Source organism: Otolemur garnettii, unplaced genomic scaffold (genome assembly GCF_000181295.1).
Source record: "Otolemur garnettii isolate 467f Iridium unplaced genomic scaffold, OtoGar3 scaffold00055, whole genome shotgun sequence".
Lineage (NCBI taxonomy): Eukaryota > Metazoa > Chordata > Mammalia > Primates > Galagidae > Otolemur > Otolemur garnettii.
In genome coordinates this window covers 1,641,179-1,659,741 of record NW_003852450.1, presented here as the reverse complement: position 1 = coordinate 1,659,741, position 18,563 = coordinate 1,641,179, and the positions used below count along the sequence as shown (strand labels likewise).

Here is an 18,563-nt window from a genome sequence, read left to right as displayed (position 1 = left end):
AGCTAGGACTACAGGCGCCTGCCACAACGCCTGGCTATTTTGTTGTTGTTGTTGTTGCAGTTGCATTGTTGTTTTTAGCTGGCCAGGGCTAAGCTTGAACCCACCACCCTCCGTGTATGTGGCCCGCACCCTGCCAACTGAGCTACGGGTGCCGCCCTATTCAGAATTTTTTTAAACGTCTTTTGTCTTATGGAATCACTTGTTGTCTGGAACTTCTTTTCACTGATAAAAATACTTCTTTATTGGAAGAATTACGAGAAAGGTTTTGTAGGTCTTATATATCATGTATTATGTTACTACTATAATTTATAAATCACTAGGTTAATGGTAGTGTTGAATTTTGTAGGAGATGTGGAGGGAGGAAATAGGTGACATGAGGTTCACCAGATTTTAATTTTATCTATTTTTCTTTTTTAGTTTTGTCATCAGCAGAGTAATCTCTTAACTTTTTATGTTCTTTTTATCCCTTCACGTATCTATTTATTCAGCTTGTTTAGTCTGTAGTTACTGATGGAAGGCGCCCCAGGTGCCAGGACTTCCCAGGTGTGGCAAGAGTAATAAATAGGAGAGATTTATCCTCGCTTTCATAGGGTTTATTTTCTAGTTAGAAAGCAGACAATGAACATGAAAATACATAAGTAAGAAAAATTTTTAAAAATTAGAATATATGACTTGCTATGTTAAACAGTGATGTGTTTAAAGAAAATAAAACAGAATTATATGATAAATCAGTATGGTACAGGGAGCTGGGGCAGCGAGTCAATATTTGAAATGATGAGATGCTCTAAATTCCCAAACCACTCACTTAAATAAAACAGGCTGAAGAGTCAGTAATTGATTGGCTCATGCCTGTAATCCCCAGGGCTTTGGGAAGTCAAAGCAGGAGATTCACTTGAGGCCAGGAGTTTGAGACTGCCTAGGAAACATCATGGGTTCCCGTGTCTCAAAAAAAAAAAAAAAGTCATGTAGCCCTAGCTACTTAGGTGGTTGAGGTGGGAGGTCACTTGAGCCTAGGAGTTCAAGGCTGCAGTGACCTGTGATTGTGCCACTGCACTCTAGCCAGGGAAAGAGAAAAAGACTATCTCTTAAAAGGGGGGGGATTGATAAATAGATGAAAGTACATGTTTTATATTCTAAGACTTTATTGATTTATCCTATTCTGCTTATTAAAGCAAGGCAAGAATTTTGTAACTTTTATTCCTGATGATTAGAAAATGTGTATTTTAATTTGGATTTTGTTAAAATGCTGTGCTAGATATCATTTGGGGTATCTTGTGGTGAGTATAATGATAAATCAGTGCAACCAACTTTATAAGAACATTCAATACATAGGAAAACCCAGGTATCCAACAAATTCAACCTTCCAGAGACACATAAAGCTAGAAATAAATATAAATATAACCTTAAGATAAACACAAACAGATACAATTGAGGCACAAGAACTCAGTCCTTCAATATGCTAAGGTTCTTACTTTGTTTATATACACAATTCTGATCAATCTGGGTAACTATTCCTAAGTTCACATACTACTAGAAGCATCACATTAATTTTAGGGATGGAACTACTCCATATAGACACACTACAATCAGGGAGAAATGACAACTGATACTTTAGGAGTAAGAAAAAAAAAGAAAAGAAAAGGCTCTCTGGAGCCATTTAATCTGGATCTAAAGATCACTATAGTTACCGATGGACGTTGGTGACATTCTGGGACATTTGTTATTGGTACTGATGATAATGGTCTTTTACATCGTCTAAAGTATAGCAGTGCATGTTTAATAAACTCCACAAAGATTTCCTTGGAACTTTAGGTCTCTGTGGGTAAAAACCTTGTCTTTCTTGAACCCCATCATCAACCCAGGGCTCTTATCATGACTGATGTAAAGCAGGCAAACAAATGATTGTTTAAAAAAATTAATTGCTTTGCAAGTTCATTACCAACTTGGCTATCTGGATGCTCCAGAATGCCATCTTTTAAGCTTTTGACATAAACTATAAACAGGTCTCACCTCAGTTCATTCTTCTCAACAAAAACCTTATAGAATTAAATTCCACCCACTTAGTTGTGCTCTTTCTAAAAGAAAAAGATTTATTCGTAACAACAAGACACCATTAGTATATGTTCATCTTCATACAGACATCTTTCATGGTTATGAAATGTTAATACAATGTAAAGTATTTGTCTTTCTAGAAATCTTTTGTCCAGATCCTCCAGCTATCCCTCATGGGAGACACACAGTAACTCCTCTGGGAAATATTCCCTATGGAAAAGAAGTATCCTACATATGTGACTCACACTCAGACAGAGGGGTGGCCTTCAACCTCATTGGGGCAAGCACCATCCGTTGCACGAGTGACAGTCAAGGGAATGGGATTTGGAGCAGCCCCGCCCCTCGCTGTGAGCTTTCCATTCCTGTTGGTCAGTACCTGCTTCCACATATCCTGAGTGGGGTCAGACTACCAAACCAAGAACCTCTATATTTCTGTAGGGGCAACTGGTTTTGCTTGTGAATATGGCTTTGCTATGAATGTCAGAGACAGAACTACCTTCCAGGTGAATAACAGATGGGTTCTGGATGTGCCATGCTGTGTTTCAGCTGGTGGTATTCTGATGGGCCTTCCTGTGAGCTTCAGAGCTCAGGGTGGTCAAGGAGATGAGCAGGTGGAGCGTGGAGAGAATCATGAAGTCCAGATTTTATAGAGTATTTTCAAAGCAATGAAAACAAATACCAAAGAAAAGACTCTTCCATGCCCTAGATGGGTGTGCTGTACAAAAAGTACATGCTGAGGGCATAATTTACTTTAAAAATGCTATAAAAATAATTAAAGAAACTCAGCTGTAGGTATTTGGGCTGTTTTGTTACTTCCAAGTGTTCTGTGGAAGCCACTAACTGCATTTGGTTAGCCCTTCATCTCCCTATTAACCAAGAAAACTCAGGATGCCAGGCAGAAGTGGAATTGAATGATGTGCTCTCAGCCTCTGTCGCTCATTCCTTCTACATATTAGTCTGGCTTTCAGTGACAGCCCCTGGTAGTTGTAGGCTCATGTATGGCTATGATTGTCCATACAAGCTTAACCCTCCAGTCAGGACAGAAGAGCATTAAGCTGGTAGCATGTAGATCCCTTATGCTCAGAGGTCTAGGTTTAAAGAGTCAACCTTCCACTGATCAGCTGATGCTTAATGGCTTATGACCAGGTCTTCATGTGCCTCTACTAGCCCAAGACACTATTAGTGTGTTGGCATGTTCATACTTCTGTGTTTAACTTAATATCTTTTCTTGTGTTTCTATGTGAACTTGTTCTTAGCATGCCCACATCCACCTGAGATCCAGAATGCACATCTCATTGAAAGGCATGTACCTCCATATCTTCCTGGGATGACAGTCAGCTACATTTGTCACCATGGCTACCTATTGGTGGGAAAAGCCTTCATTTTTTGTACAGACCAGGGAACCTGGAGCCATTTTGATCATTATTGTAAGGGTATGTCTTTTTTTTTTTTTGGCATTTGTCTTATTCTTGCTGGGTTTCTATGGAAAACTGATACATGAGGTTAATAAGCCTAAGAGATTACTGGAATGATGGTGACTACACAGGGCCCAGAGGGTAGTGAATGAACTGAGTATCAGTAGAGGAGGAAAAAGCAAGACAGGGTGGCACCTGTGGCTCAGTGTGTAGGGTGCCGGCCTCATATACCAAGGGTAGCAGGTTCGAACCCAGCCCCAGCCAAACTGCAACAACAACAAAAATAGCCAGGCATTGTGGTGGTGCCTGTAGTCCCAGCTACTGGGGAGGCTGAGGCAAGAGAATTGCCTAAGCCCAAGAGCTGGAAGTTACTGTGAGCTGTGATGCCATAGCACTCTACCAAGGGTGACAAAGTGAGACTCTGTCTCTAAAAAAAAAGAAAAAGAAAAATCAGGACAGAAGGCAGAAAGGATGGCCACATAAGGAGCCTCAGGTCTGCAGAATAAGTGGGAAGAGTAGACAGCATTTCCAACACAATAGTCATCAGACATCAATGTTAAATGCTTTACTGGCTTTTAACTATCAGCTCTAAAGGATCTCAGAGCATTGTAGGTCATTTTCACAAATACCCCTGGATGGTGAATAAGAGACTAGAAGCGTTCTTGGTTGTGAGGAAAAATGAAGCTTCAAGACAGGCAGTGTCTAGTTCACCACACATGAGCAAAGAGATCCAGCAATTAATTCCTGAAATAGTATGAGCCTCATTACGATCCTCGAAACAAAGAAACAAGTCCCCAAGAACTATTTCATTTGTTTGTTTGGGGTTTTTTTGTTGGTTTCCTTTGGGTGGGGTTTTTGTTTATTTTGCTTTGAGATAGGGTCTTGCTTTGTCTCCTGGGGCTAGAGCGCAGTGGCATCATCCTAGCTCACAGCAACCTCTAATTCCTGAGTTCAAGTGATCCTCCTGCCTCAGCCTCCCAAAGTGTTGGGATTACATACGTGAGCTATGCACATAGCCGAATTTCCTTTATTCCACCTCCATGTGTGCAAAAATGCCCCTGATTTTAAAATCTTTCTTGTCAATGTTCTAAAAGCTACAAAATAAGGAATAAAAACAATGTTCTATGACTAGACAGGGTTCTGAGGTCTTTACGAAATTTTTTTGTGTTAGTCTCCGAAAGGATCTGATGAGGTGGGATTATTACTCTTGTTGTTTTACAGAGGGACAGATTAAGGGTAGAGAGATCCAGTAACTAGTCCATGTTACACAGCTTGTGAGCGGTGGTGCAAGGCTGGCCCCCAGCTCAGATCCTGCTTTGAAACACTGCAGTACATGTGTCTCTTTTTTAAAGCCATTCTTTTGACTTTACAAACTGTAAGTTAAGTGATTTCACTTTTTGTTTCTTTCGTTGTCTATTCCTTCTTTTCAGAAATACTTGACTAAGGGCAGGAATGAGGTAGGAGGGACTTCAGACATACCCCTGTTTCAAATCTTAAGGAGCAGCTCTGGTTGCAGGAGCATAGGGCCCTTCCTGTCCTGTCCTCAAAGTCTTAGAAATCTTTCTTATCTCTGTAGCCCTCTTATTTTAGAGATAGAGAACATGGGGCTCACCTTAAAACGGGTAAGTGATGTTTCTGTGCTTATCTGCAAGAATAGAGTGCACAAAATACAGAGACTTTGAGGCTCTGCCTCCAACTAAAAGTTTCTCTCTTCTTTGCTTTAGTCACATACTAAAGATTCAGGAAATATTTCAAGGATTCATCGTACATGTCGAGACTCTGGGATGATCCTTCTCCTGAAAGTAAAAGGGCAATATTCTATTCTTTCTCTTCATTTACATTAAATTCCTCTTGTCTTATGAGTTAGGGCCTTCAAGTATGCTTTATAGCCATCTTTCAACATCCTTGCCATTAGCAACATCAGCCAGGAACCTTATAAAAAAAGACAGATTCTCAAGCTCCACTACATGGACTCTGATTTTGACTCTGAACCTGTTTTGAAGTGGGTTAGAAGTCTCTTCTTTATGAACTCATGAGACTATCCTGATGTAGGAACATCATAAGCCATCCTTGAAGAAATGCCACTTTATTGGTTAATATAAAGGAGAAAATGATTCTAGGCTAATTTTGAGACTGTTACAATGGGGAAAAGGGGTCTTTGCTTGAAGTTGAAAGAAGTATTGATGGCTGGTCAGGAAAAAAGAAAGCACAACAAAAGATAAATGAGAAAAAGTAAATTAAGCAAAAAGATATCTTCAATTCAGAATCATGATTTACCAACTTCTTTGTTCTATGTGCAGAAATGGGAGGGAAACACACATTTAATCAAGAGCAAAGAATGCCAGTATCTGTTGTGAAGCTAGAGAGTTAACAAGGTACTCACTCCTGTTTCCTCCTGGTGTGGGCCGTGGCTCCAGGCCCAGTACGTGTTCATCCTAACCTTAATCTCTCCACCACTTTCCAGTTCCAGAGCTTTTAATAATAGAAAACAGATACTCAATATAGTTCATATTCTCATACTTTACATTAAGAAATGAAAGTCAGAGAATTTTAAATGTTTGGGGGAGGAATATCAGTAATTCCTGATTGAAAACATGCCCCATCTTTGTCAAGAGTGAAGTAGGTTTGGGGTCACAGATCTTTCCAGTAATTAAAACCAACAAGTAACAATAAAATATTCATTTCCTTCTATTGTTTTAAATTTCAGAGGTAAATTGTAGCCTCCCACAGTTTATGAATGGAGTCCGGAAGGAGCCGGAAATGAGAAGAGTATACCACTATGGAGATAAAGTAACTTTGGAGTGTGAAGATGGATATTCTCTGGAAGGCAGTCCGTGGAGCCAGTGCCAGGCGGATGACAGATGGGACCCTCCTCTGGCCATATGTACATCTCGTAAGTGCAAGGAATGTAGGCCTGGCACTACATGGCCCAGTCATGGTTACTGTTCATTCATTCATCCATCCTGGCATCAAGTGTGATGTGATGTTTATGGCACATGCTAGAAGCTTCGGCCCTATCTCTTCCCAGAAAGCCCATCACAAGGCGAGTAGGGTTAGCCTCTCTCTTCTCAGAGTTCTCACCCCATCTCTGCACCACTGTTACCAATATCACTCAGTTGCATGTATCACACAGTAATAATTTATTTACAGCCTGTGAGCTTTAAAAGCCAGGAGAACATCAGTGGTAGGGTAGGCCTTCAAGAAATGTTTTACGCATGAGTTAGGGAGTGAGTTCCAAGCTTTGTAGAGCAGCCAGCCAGTCTCCCTCATTGTTGCAAGCTACAGGATTTTAAACTCCTACAGCTGGAGGCTGCGGATTTAACATCCTGTATCCTTGAGCTGTGTAGAAGAGTCGCCCTCTGCTGGTGACTGGAGGGTATTGTAAGACAGAAGAAAATCCTAAAGCCTGTGCTTGGACACAACAAGAACCAGATGAGCACAATTAATGATAAATAACTTTTCTTATTCCAAGTTAATGCTATACTTTGCCTTCTCCCAGATTTTATTATTCTTATTTATAGTGCAAGTCTGTATACCAAGATTGTGCATATCCATTTTTACAGTTAATCTCTTAATATTTCTAAATTACAGCCTTGTCACATCCTTAATATCAAACCATACCCGCTTCTTACCCCAAAAGCTCATTGGTTAACCTACTGAACGCCTTTAGAGTACCCTGAAGATCTGGCTGGGACTGACAGAGAATTCAGATAATTGTGGAATCAATCCTATCAGTTACTAAAACAAAATATAAAGCCAAAATACATAAGTCACTTTGTATCAGTGTAGGAATAGACATTTAAATAAGTGGAACAAAAATGGATGCTTATAATAATGTATACCTCATAAACCTATGGAAAAGGGAAAGGTATCAAATAATATAGTTAGCATTGGGAAAAAAATGAAAGCCTTTCTTTTCCTCTTACAGTAAATCCCAGGTGTAATGAAAAGTTGTAAGATCTCTCAAAAACCTCAGAGAGCCAAACCACAGAAAAGCTAAAGTTAAAAAGAAAAAAGGACGTTTATTAAACAACTTGAAGGAAGCCAACGTTTTGAACTGAGATATAATTTTTAAAATCACAAAAAGAATTGACTTTTTGACCTATCCACCAATTTGACTTTGAACTTAACATACTTTGAAAAATAAATGAGAAATCCATAAAGGAAATATGCAGGACATACAATGAAGGGTGAATACTGTTATCAGAGAAGTAGCAGCAGTGGTGGTTGTGGTAATAGTTACAAAAGTTAGCACATGTATGTACGTATATATTAAGCACTTAGTATCACTGTTCAAAGATGAGATTGATAGGTTGATTGATTATAATTTAATGTCCAGGCTGAGGAGAACAGTCTTTTGTTATCCCTATTTTGCAAATGGGGAAACTGAGACACAGAGGGTTTAGGTAATGTACCCACAAAATGGGGCAGCCAAACCAGGCAATCTACCTCTGTATAGAGACTGTGTACTTTAGCAATAAATAAATGAACAAAGGACCTACATATGTAACTAAACAAGAGAAACTTCTAGAATTGTCATAACAAAATGGAAAGCCAAGGTTCCAAACACCAGACAATAAGCAGTTCTTCAGACTGATGAAGGAGAAACACAAAGAACAAGAATGGGCCAGATCACTGTTAACCCACAGGCTCTTGGAACTCAGGTGTGAGTGTGGACTCCTCGTGAATTAGATTGGGCCACAGGTCCCCTTTTGTCCTTCTGGACTGAGACCTAACTAAAGGAAGGTCCCTTTGCATTCTTGTCCTCAGCTCTTTACCCTATCTAGTTTGGGTCTTGGAAGTCTTACCACTTTGTAGTGAGAAGAGGCAAAGAAATATGAGACTATGGAAAAGAGAGGGAAAAGAAAATAAAAGAAACGGGACTTTTCCCTAACCTTGGGATAGATTGCTCAAGATACTAGTCCTGGGCCCTTTTAAAATAGAAGATATGGAAGTAAATTGGGAAGGTAGTCCAAGTTTGGAAAAGCATGCCATAGAGAGTTTTAAGAGAGAATAGAAAACGAAACAGGAAAAGTAACCTCTTAGTACTAGCATCAGAAAGTGAAGAATTTACTGGAACGCTCAGATCTACCATATTCCCATTTCAATGGCCCCAGGTATGGAGGACCCCTGTCTGTTATGTGCACCAGTACTTTCCTCAGAGCAAGGGGTGATCTTGAGCTCCCCCTTGAGGCCAGAATTGAAACACATAACATTTTTAACTATGCTGTCTCAAGGTCAGCATGTTGTATGCAAGACAAATGAGTTCAACTCCAGAACAGATGTAAAGTTAAGAGAATTTTTTACTAGAATCTCTCAGAGAAGCTTAATACATGACACTCATAAAAATGTCCTAAAATCCACTTCACCTATGCCTGCTCCCCAGAGTCCCATTCATTAGAGCAACTGCTTTCCTAGAAGTGAGCTTCTTTCTTCCAGAGGGTCTTTCAAAAGCACCAACCCAAGTTAGCTTATTGGTCTCCTAGGGGCCCCCTCACCTTGTAGATCTTCTTAGTTCACAAACATCTCCATGCTATTTCTAAGGTAACTGGAGTTTCTTCAGTTCTGCACAGTTCAACACAACACAGCCCTGGAAAAGGCACAGGGAAATGCAGAAGCTGTCTTAGCAAAATTTGGAGAAGGAGTGTAGACAAAATTTTTCTTTGGCACATAAAGATATGGGAACTGTGTAACTTCACTAGAACTGAAGAAATGCAGGAGAAAAGAACACAGTACCATTTTTTTCATTGCCCAGGATATTAATAACAACAAAAAAGGTTCTTATGTGAACAACCAATAAAAAGTTCAATTCTGGCCTCAAGGGGGAGCAATAAAAAGCAAGGAGGTTATGAAAAAAAGCTAGGAAGGGGTTCTGCCTGTGGCTCAAAGGAGTAGGGCGCTGGTCCCATACGCCAGAGGTGGCGGGTTCAAACCCAGCCCCGGCCGAAAAAAAAAAAGCTACTAAAATAAACAAATAAATAAATAAATAAAAAACTAGGAAAAAACAATTATGTACTATATGGAGAGATAATATAAATATTCATGTCAGTTAGCTCTGTTAGGAATCCAATCTAATGAAAAAATGTAAATTATAATATAATAGTAATTGTATTAGCAATAGTAATTATAAAATAATAATGTAAATTATAACAAATTAATTATATAATATAAAATTATAAAAATAGTTTGTGTATTTTTATTCAGGGTTTCATGACAAAGAAAACTAGAAACAACTTAATATACAGTAGAAATCATTGAATACACTATGATACATCTAGCAGAATCAATTCTATGAGTTTGCTTTAGTTCTAATTTCCATTTCTATCATATAATAAATATGCAAAGCCTTAGATTCAATGAGATAATGTATCAGAAGAGAAATACCAAAGGGTTTGGGGGTCTTAGGATTATGAGTGATGCTTTTCTTCTGTTTTTTTTTTTTTTAATTTTAGGCTGTAACTTGTCATATAATTCTTGTCATATAACTATTATGACAAGAATTTTAACTTAAAAGAAAAACATCTTCACTGAGTACACAAGATAAAATTAGAGTGTGTGATTCCAATGGCTTTTTATATTAGGAAAAATAGTAGAAAGAATTGAAGAAAAATTAGGACCAGCTGTCACAGGTTGAAGGACCTGTTCCATCATGCTGTGTGCCAGACTGATGTTCTCATGGCTTTTGTCTTCCTTATAGGCCAACGTGATGCTGTCATAGTTGGTAAGTTTTATGAAGGGTTTGCCGAGGAATTCTATCATCTTTCACTGTGAGTATACACTTACAGGGAATGAAATGTAAGAAGAGAAAGTACAATATCTTGAACTGTCAACTCAGTTAGAGAGAAAATAATGCTAAGTTTAGGTCAGGTGAAACTGACAGCCTCACAGGACCATAGAGTAACCTTCATCCAAAGTTTCTTACGTCTTCGAGCCATTACAAATGAATAATTATTCATCAGTGTCAAAAATTCTGTATTTTTATGTGGCCGAAGAATGCAACTTCCTCTGTGATTTATGCTTCAAGATGGGTTCTCAGGCCCCGTTGAAGGCCACGAGAGCAGTTTTTGAAGCCCATTTCTTCTACCTGCTTATATAAGAAGAATATTTTTAGAATAGAGTTTGTTTCCAGGGGAATTTTGGTTGCACAGAATAGCCTGTGTCTTGTTTCACACGCAAGAAACATGGGCAGGGCACGGAGAGCTGAAGCCCAGCAGCCCCATGGCTGGTTCTCACCTGCTTGTAGACAGGCTGCTGTTGGACTAAAGATTCAGAACTGGCTGGGCTCAGTGCCTCAGGCCTGTAATCCAGCATTCTGAGAGACTGAGGTGGATCCCTTGAGCTCAGAAGTTCGAGACCAGCCTGAGAAAGAAGGAGACCACATCTTTTCTAAAAATAGAAAAACTAGCTGGGGTGTTGTGGCAGGCACCTGTAGTCCCAGCTACTCGGGAGGCTGAGGCATCAAGAGTTTGAGGTTGCTGTGAGCTATAATAACACCGCGGCACCCTACCCAGGGCACTGAGTGAGACTCTGTCTCAAAAAAAGAAAAAAGAATTGCTCCACTCACCCTGTTAACTGTAAGCCTGTGGAAGTAAGACAAGTGCTCTAGAGAAAACTCAGAGTCAAGCAGAATTTATAGTTGCATCTAAAAAAAATATCATTGGCAAGCCCTACCATTTCCCACACATCTAATTACCTTGCTTTACTGCCTTAGGCACGTTCTTTGGTCTGAGCTTCTTTATTTTATTCATCATTGTTCCCTGTGGGATAATTCTAAGTCACAGAAAGCGGTAAGTACAGCCATATTTTCCTAGAAAATGTAAACTGTCCTTGCTCCTCTTGGAAGTCAAAGAGAAGTAAAAGAAAATTTCAAAACAAAACAAAAAAAAACTGCTCTGAAAACAGACCTAGTAACTCTCACCTAGAAGGCCCTTGACACACATTATAGACATACAAGTCTTCACACTAAAGGAATTGTGTACGATTCTAAGAACACATTTTTTTTTTAAGCTTTGCATTTTAAGAGGGAATTGAGTTTTACGTGAAGAGAAAATAGAAGTTTTCACAAAAGGTATTCATGAGCCTGGGACCCCTGAGTTTTGCTAAGACCTTGTGGACACTGATCTCTAAATTCAGATCCTATCACAGCACTAGAAATTAGACTGTCTCTCCCCATGGACACACATACCTCTGGCTGCCACCGTGGAAGAACTGAGACTTCCCAGAGGATATTTTAGAAATAAATAAATGCGTCTTATAAGCATGATTTACCTTTTAAACTTGCAAAATGCCTTGCAAAGATGACTATCTGAATAAAGCAATGCTGTTGACAGGAAAGAGACTGTACACAGCTTTCGTTCCATTTAATTATAACAAAAATCAGTGAGGTCAGAGTCACTAGTATCCATGTTTTATAAAGCTGATTAGCAAATTCTATACCCATAAGAAACCCCACCTTTCCCAATTTTTAAGTGAATAGTTTTCTACAGCAAACTTTCTAAGCAAATGCAGTTTCCCACCAGAAGCTTTGCAGAAATTGAAATTTTGTTATATCACAGGGAAGCCAATACACTTTTTAAAAAAATAGATTGTCACAGGAAGCCTTCTTATAAACAACCTAGTCGTGAACTCAGTGTCATAAAACAATAATCAATTAGCAGAGGTTTACATTTGTTATCCTTCCTAACTAATGTTCTCTGTATTTTGTGGCTTGACCTGTAAATGTTCTTTGCCCTTTTTCATTATAAAAAGAAAAGGTAAGTAGCCTGACAGTGTACGTTCATAAAAGTACTAGTGTCAATACATTTGTCCCCTTAACGTGTTTCATTAAGTACCAGTATAATTGGTGAGTTAACTTTTAAAAATGTTCACAAGTTCAATAATTAAAGAAGTTGGGGCCTTTCATTTTCTGTATCTGTACCGATCTCTGGTTCCCACACAGGGGAAATGATTCTATCTTCCTGTTGAAAATATTCAAGATGATTTTCTAACTCCACCCTTCGAACTACTTCATTCTCCATCCTCTGCGGCCTAGTCCTTGTTAATCAACCCGAGGGCCAAATTCCCACATCTCACCACTGATTTGTTTCACCCATGTAATTTAAAAGCATTTCCTCATATTAATCATCTTTAGGAAGAAACATGACAATAATGATTTCATAAAATTGTTTCCTTAGAAATGATTATCTTCTGCAAACAACCTCAGAACATACACCATTTCTTCATTAGACATTTTCTGTGCTTTCTCTGATTGGTAGGAGACCGGGGATGGGACGGGGGAAAGATCATGGTCCTCATTAGCATTAAAAGTCAGAGAAGCAAACTTCCCAAACACCTACGAAACCCACAATAAAACCTATTCCATATGTGTCATCCAGGAAATTTTCGAAATATTTTCTAAACTTTTATTGGGGCTTGTTTTACCTCTTGGGCTAGTAAGTGCACTACTGTAACAAAATCCTATTTATTTTCATGTGAGAAGTAGCATAGAACTAAAATTGAGGAGAGGAAGTATTAAATGTAAGTAATCAGAATGCAGAAGGCTCTGCTCTTGGAAGCAGTTGGGCTGATGAATCATTCAGTGGGTAGAAGCAGTAAGCTAAGTGGGGAGGACTGATTATTCAGCTATTCTCAACCTGTGGGCCGCAGCATTAGGAAGGTGGTTCTGGGAGAAACACAGAATATGAAAGTAGAGAGTGCCTTCCTGGTTACCTAGCCAGAAGAGCAGGTATCTCAGAGCTGGAAAAGGACTGACAGTGATAGAATAGTTTAGGGCCAAGGTCACCTGCTCGGTGGGAGACCTGCAATCAAACCAAGCCTTGAAAAGGTAGAGGCTGAAGTGTCCCCCTCACACAGGAGGCAATTCAGAAACTGCACAAACAGTCTGAAGATTTACCAAGAAACTAAAATGAGACAAAAATAGAAAGAACACTGTGACACAGAGAAATGACCTCACCTTCTTCAAAACTTTCCTCCACGAGGCTTACTCGATCCCGTTAAAGACTGCACCTCTTGCTCTCTCTTACCCTGCTCTATTTTTTTCATACTCTATCCCCTCTTATTAAAATGAATTAAGTTCCACTAGAACTTAAACTTCACGAGGTCAGCAATTTTTGTCTTATTTCACTAAGGAATACAAAGCCAACCCAAACTGTCCCTGGCACAAAGAGGTGCACAACAAATACTTACTAAATGGAAGGATGTGCTAAACACCACTGTGGGTGTTACTACAAAAGGAGACGTTCTGCTATAGCTTTCTGCTAAATTAGACAAACACCTTTAACTTATTCTAAATGTATCCCAGGTTTCAAGGATGCTTGTTGTTCTAATATACCTACTCTCTTAGTCTATTTGTGCACCTATAATAAAAATACCACCGACTGGGTGGTTTAAACAACAAGCCTTTATTTCTCCGTTCTGGAGGGTAGAGAGTCCAAGATCAAGGCATACTTGCAAATTCAGCCAAGACTTGTTTCTTGGCTGACAGGGTGGCAGTCTTCTCACTGTGTCCTCTCACAGCAGAAGAGGAGTGAGGGAAGGAACTCTCCAGGGTCTTTTTTATAAGGGAACTAATCTCCCTTACAAGGGCCAGACCCTCATGACCTAATTACTTCTCAAAAGGCCCTACTTCCTAATACTATCACATTAGGGGTTAGAATTTCAGCATACAAAAAAAAAAAAAAGAATTTCAGCATACAAATTTAAGGGGACAAATTCAGTCCATTGTGTCAACATCAAAATCTGTTTAAACTCATAACACATTATGGATGATTTCTTACTTCTTTCTTCCATCTTTAACTTTCCCAGATTCTGATCATATAATCACTCTGTGCATTTCCCTCCCCCCACCTTGGCCTTTCCACACTCTATTAGCATTAGAGTGCCATGCCATGTGCCACTCGCCACCCAACCCCACTTTCAGACCATTCCTCATCTAACTACTAACTCGCCCCTCCTTGGAAGCTCATGCCATCTGGCTATCCAGCCCTCTGCTCTGCCTCATCCATGGGCCTCAAGTTGGCCTCCCTCTTCCTGGGAAAACACTAGCCTCTGACTCATAGCCTTCCTCTCGGTCTCAAGTGATGTTATCATCCTAATTTCCATGGCAAGGTCAGGAGTAACCCAGGGATGAGGAAGTAGTGGTGATGTGAGTTAACTCTGTGCTTCCCTTTTTAAATCCCTATGACCAACTCATAAAATCTGAAGGTACTGGTATTGTATTTTCTTTGGAGTAAAATGTAAATATTTATTTAAAAAAAAACCCCAAAGATGCATGTAGCACACCAGGTGGGAGCATGGGCTTTGCAGTCAGTGTGTTCACAGTCACTCATTAAACCGGGGCTCTACGAAAGATACTAATGCTCCTTAACCTTCGTTTTCCTGGCCTGGGAATGAGAGCTAAGAATAGTACCTACCTTAAATAACACAGTGCCTTGCTTATGATGAATGTCAGAAAGTGTTAGCTGCTATTTACACATGATTATTTTACTGATTTTGAAAAGTGATTAAATACTTACTTTTACTGTCGGTTCTTATATACCTTCAAGACAGCTACTGCTGCTTTCCCGACTGTATCGTTTGCAAAGAACACAGAACATGTATGTTTACCATGGAGAAAAAGGAAGCCTCATGTAAGATGGTGGTGCAAAGCCATTTATATTGGGAAGCTTAACTGTCAAAATCTTAAGCGTAAGGCATATTTACTAATTCGCATTTTTTAGAAATTGTGAAATGCGTTTTCTTAAGGCATGGACTCCTGTATAAAATCAATTTAAGAGTCTTCTGACACAATATACGAGGTGGTGTTTGCTCTATTTCCTAATCCGGGATTTCCTTGGTATTGAAAGATGAGATTTGGTTGTGATTTTCCCTGCAGACATCTTGCAAAGACATCATGAACTTGAGGCAAATGATATCTTAGATTTCAAAATGAACCGTCCTAATTTCCTTCAAAACAGAAACTTAAGTGATTAAAATCATCTTTTGTATTGTTTTCCTGCCAATTAGTCATAATACAGATGAAAAGTCTAAAGAAGTGTTTATCCAGTTACATCCTCAGAAAACCAAGAGTGATCAACCTCAAACTCTGCAAACAAGTCAAGAAAATAGCAGGTACCTAGACACTTACTGAATTCAAAAGGTTTTCAACAACTCAAGTATTAAAAATGTAACAGGACTTAAATATGATCTTGCACTAGGCAGGTCTTGGATAGCAGAGAGGTTAGAAAGTACTTCAGGATGTAGAAATTCCTTTGTTTCCCCTGGGTTATTATTATTTCCAATGATTTGGGGTGATGACTGTCAATGCTGGGCACGGGCACTGTGTTTTCAAAGCATCCCTATGCTTTTGTGTATTTTATTTATGCTGTGAGCCTTTGAGAAGCAGCATGCTTTTCCTTTTCTTGTGGAACCCAAATATTTGCCGCTGGGTGTCATCCAACTTCCTTTAAATGTGCAGGGTGGCCGGGTGCCGTGACTCATGCCTGTAATCCTAGCACTCTGGGAAGTCAAGGCAGGTGAATTGCTTGAGCTCATGGGTTCAAGACCAGCCTGAGCAAGAGCGAGACCCCATTTGTACTAAAAACAGAAAAACTGAGGCAAGAGTTATGCTTGAGCCCAAGAGTTGGAGGTTTCTGTGAGCTATGATGCCACAGCACTCTATCCAGGGCCCAGGGCAACAGTTTGAGGGACAGTTTGAGGCAACTCTCTCAAAAAATAAAAGAAATAAAAATGTACAGGGGCTCTTACTGGTCATCTAGAGCAGGTGTCCTCAAACTGTGACCCGCCTAGGACATTTATCTGGCCTGCCGGGTGTTTTTGCCGCGGCTGCCTGTCCTGCTTAGCAGCCAACTCGTCCCAGGGCCTGCAGTCCGGCCCTCCAACTGTCTGAGGGTCAGTGAACTGGCCCCCTGTTTAAAAAGTTTGAGGACCCCTGCTAGAGACTTATTTTCCCTCCCTGTGCCTTCCCCCCTCCTTCATTTTTGCCTTTCACTGAATTCTTCCCCTCACTGGGCCTCCTCTGATTGCTTTCCCCTCTCTGTCCCCTCCACTTGGGTTTGTTATAATACCTGTCCCTTCATTCTGCCAATTCGAAGCAGCCTTCCCACCAGCTGTTGTATGGCATGTGTATGCTAAAAGTTGGGGGCAAACAGGGAAATTATACCATAGTGGAAAGTGGCACACAACAAAACACTGAATATTGGAAGTCACTGAACTAAAAAGTTCCCTACTAGCTCTACGAGGGATCAGAAAACTATTATCTGTGAGCCAGATCCAATTGGCCACTTGTTTTGTAAAGAAAGTTTTCCTGGGACACAGCCACCCCTGTCTGTCTCCCTGTTGTCTCTGGCTGCTCTGAGCAGCTGCCCCAGAGAGCTAGAGATGGCCCAGAGCCAAAAGTATTTACTACCTATAGTAAAAGAGTTTGCCACCCCCTGAAGCATATTTTACTATGAGGAATTTCTCACTGGCTAGTCCCTCCCCTGAGCCTTAGTTTTCTATACTTTCCCCAGCCCTTTCTCTCTTTAGACACCCCTCCGTTTTGTTCAAATCTTTTCTGCATTCTCAAGGTTCCTCCTTTGACTGTTGGTCTTCTCACAAATTTAAAACTCCGTTTTTTTCTTTATCATACAGGGAAATTCACGTGGCTGTTGTTTACTCTAGCAATACCCAGGGATTCTAAAATTTCTTAGCTATAGGTGTTCACGGCACTTTCAGAAACAAAGTCACCAGAGGCCCTAGAAAGGAATTGGGCCACTCTTGTAGAAAGGGGAAGAAAAAGCATCACGTTCATTACTAAATTTCTTTATGTCCTACCTCTTTTTCTTATCAGTGTGCATTAATCAAAACCTGGCATGTTATACCTGCATACATATCAGAAATCGTAAATTCAACAGATAGTAGAAGGGGCCACAGGAGAATGTAAAGGGCTGGGAAAGGCATTTTTACAGTTAACTAAGGTACGAGTATAGGCAATTCAAATTCTTCTAAACAAAATAAACCCAGGTTACGTCCTATTTCCTCCTATCGTAGAAGTGGATTTGCAGTGCCCTGTTTATTCTCTGGCTATTTAGTCACTTTGCTTCTGTCTTGTAGGTTATTTTTCCTTACTGTTAATGAGAGCAAATGCAACAGCCATTGCTTTTATACAAACTCAGAACTGGTATTTTACTTTTTGAAGCTTTGATGATTGTTTAATCTGCTCCCTCTTCAAATGCACAGTCATATATGACCTAGGGATGTCTGGTTACTATACCAAGCGGAAACATGAAAGTCACCAAGGGGCTAAAATTGGAGCGATTCAGAGATTAGCATGGGCCCTGCACAAGGACTGCAGGCAAATTTGTGAAGCACTCCATGTTTCTGCACAACTCAAGGACGTTTGTTGAACAAAAGAAAGGAAATCATTGGATGAAATTGGCCTGGCTTCCTAGGACAGTATCTTTTTCTAATATGGTTCTAATAGTTCGAAGGAAAAATAGCATTATTTCTCTTTTAATACAAATACGTATATAAGGGAGCAAATAACAAAGAACACAGGAGATTGTTAGACAAAATAAGACAGACCACATCATGCTTTCTAGAGTGTTATGCCTGCCAGGTAGTTAGGTGAGGGATCCATTCTCTTTTACTCATGAAGTGCTCTCAGGGAAAAATTGTACAGAACTGATTCAAGAGCAGCTGTGCTGCCACTGATTATAAACAAAAAAATAGTAGACTGTAAGGGCAATGATCATTTTTCTGAGTTTATTTTAAAAACATTCCACAATAGTTTGATGTGGCCTCATTCTTTCCAGGTTCCCTGCTCAAAACACTTTCTAACCTTTCTTCCTAAGTTTCAATAACCTAGCTCAGAATTCATTCACCCAAGAAGCTTTCTCAAACAACTCCAGTCCAAAAATATGACTCTCTCTCTGAAACTTCCCTTTCCTGATTATACTATTTTTAAAATAAATCATCTTCTTTTGAGAATAATACACATGTGCGCTCATTATTATAAGCAGGGGACAGAAAAAAATTTATAACATATAAAAATGACGTGCAATAACCTCCACCCAGTAGCTAGTATTCTTAAGCTTCTTTGCATACGATTTTACATTT

At 39.7% G+C, this 18,563-nt stretch overlaps 1 protein-coding gene and 1 pseudogene across 1 annotated transcript in view; both read left to right on the top strand.

Moving 5' to 3' along the window:
* Positions 1 to 15,594, top strand: part of CR1 (complement C3b/C4b receptor 1 (Knops blood group)) — a 103,188-nt gene extending 87,594 nt beyond the window's left edge. Inside the window, 6 exon segments of the mRNA XM_023514552.1 lie at positions 2,193 to 2,420; positions 3,309 to 3,485; positions 6,175 to 6,360; positions 10,165 to 10,188; positions 11,179 to 11,254; positions 15,471 to 15,594. Coding sequence (XP_023370320.1) covers positions 2,193 to 2,420; positions 3,309 to 3,485; positions 6,175 to 6,360; positions 10,165 to 10,188; positions 11,179 to 11,254; positions 15,471 to 15,594 — 815 coding nt within the window.
* A 2,136-nt stretch (positions 15,595 to 17,730) lies between these two features.
* LOC111726173 lies at positions 17,731 to 17,827 on the top strand (annotated as a pseudogene).
* The last annotated feature ends 736 nt before the right edge of the window (positions 17,828 to 18,563 follow it).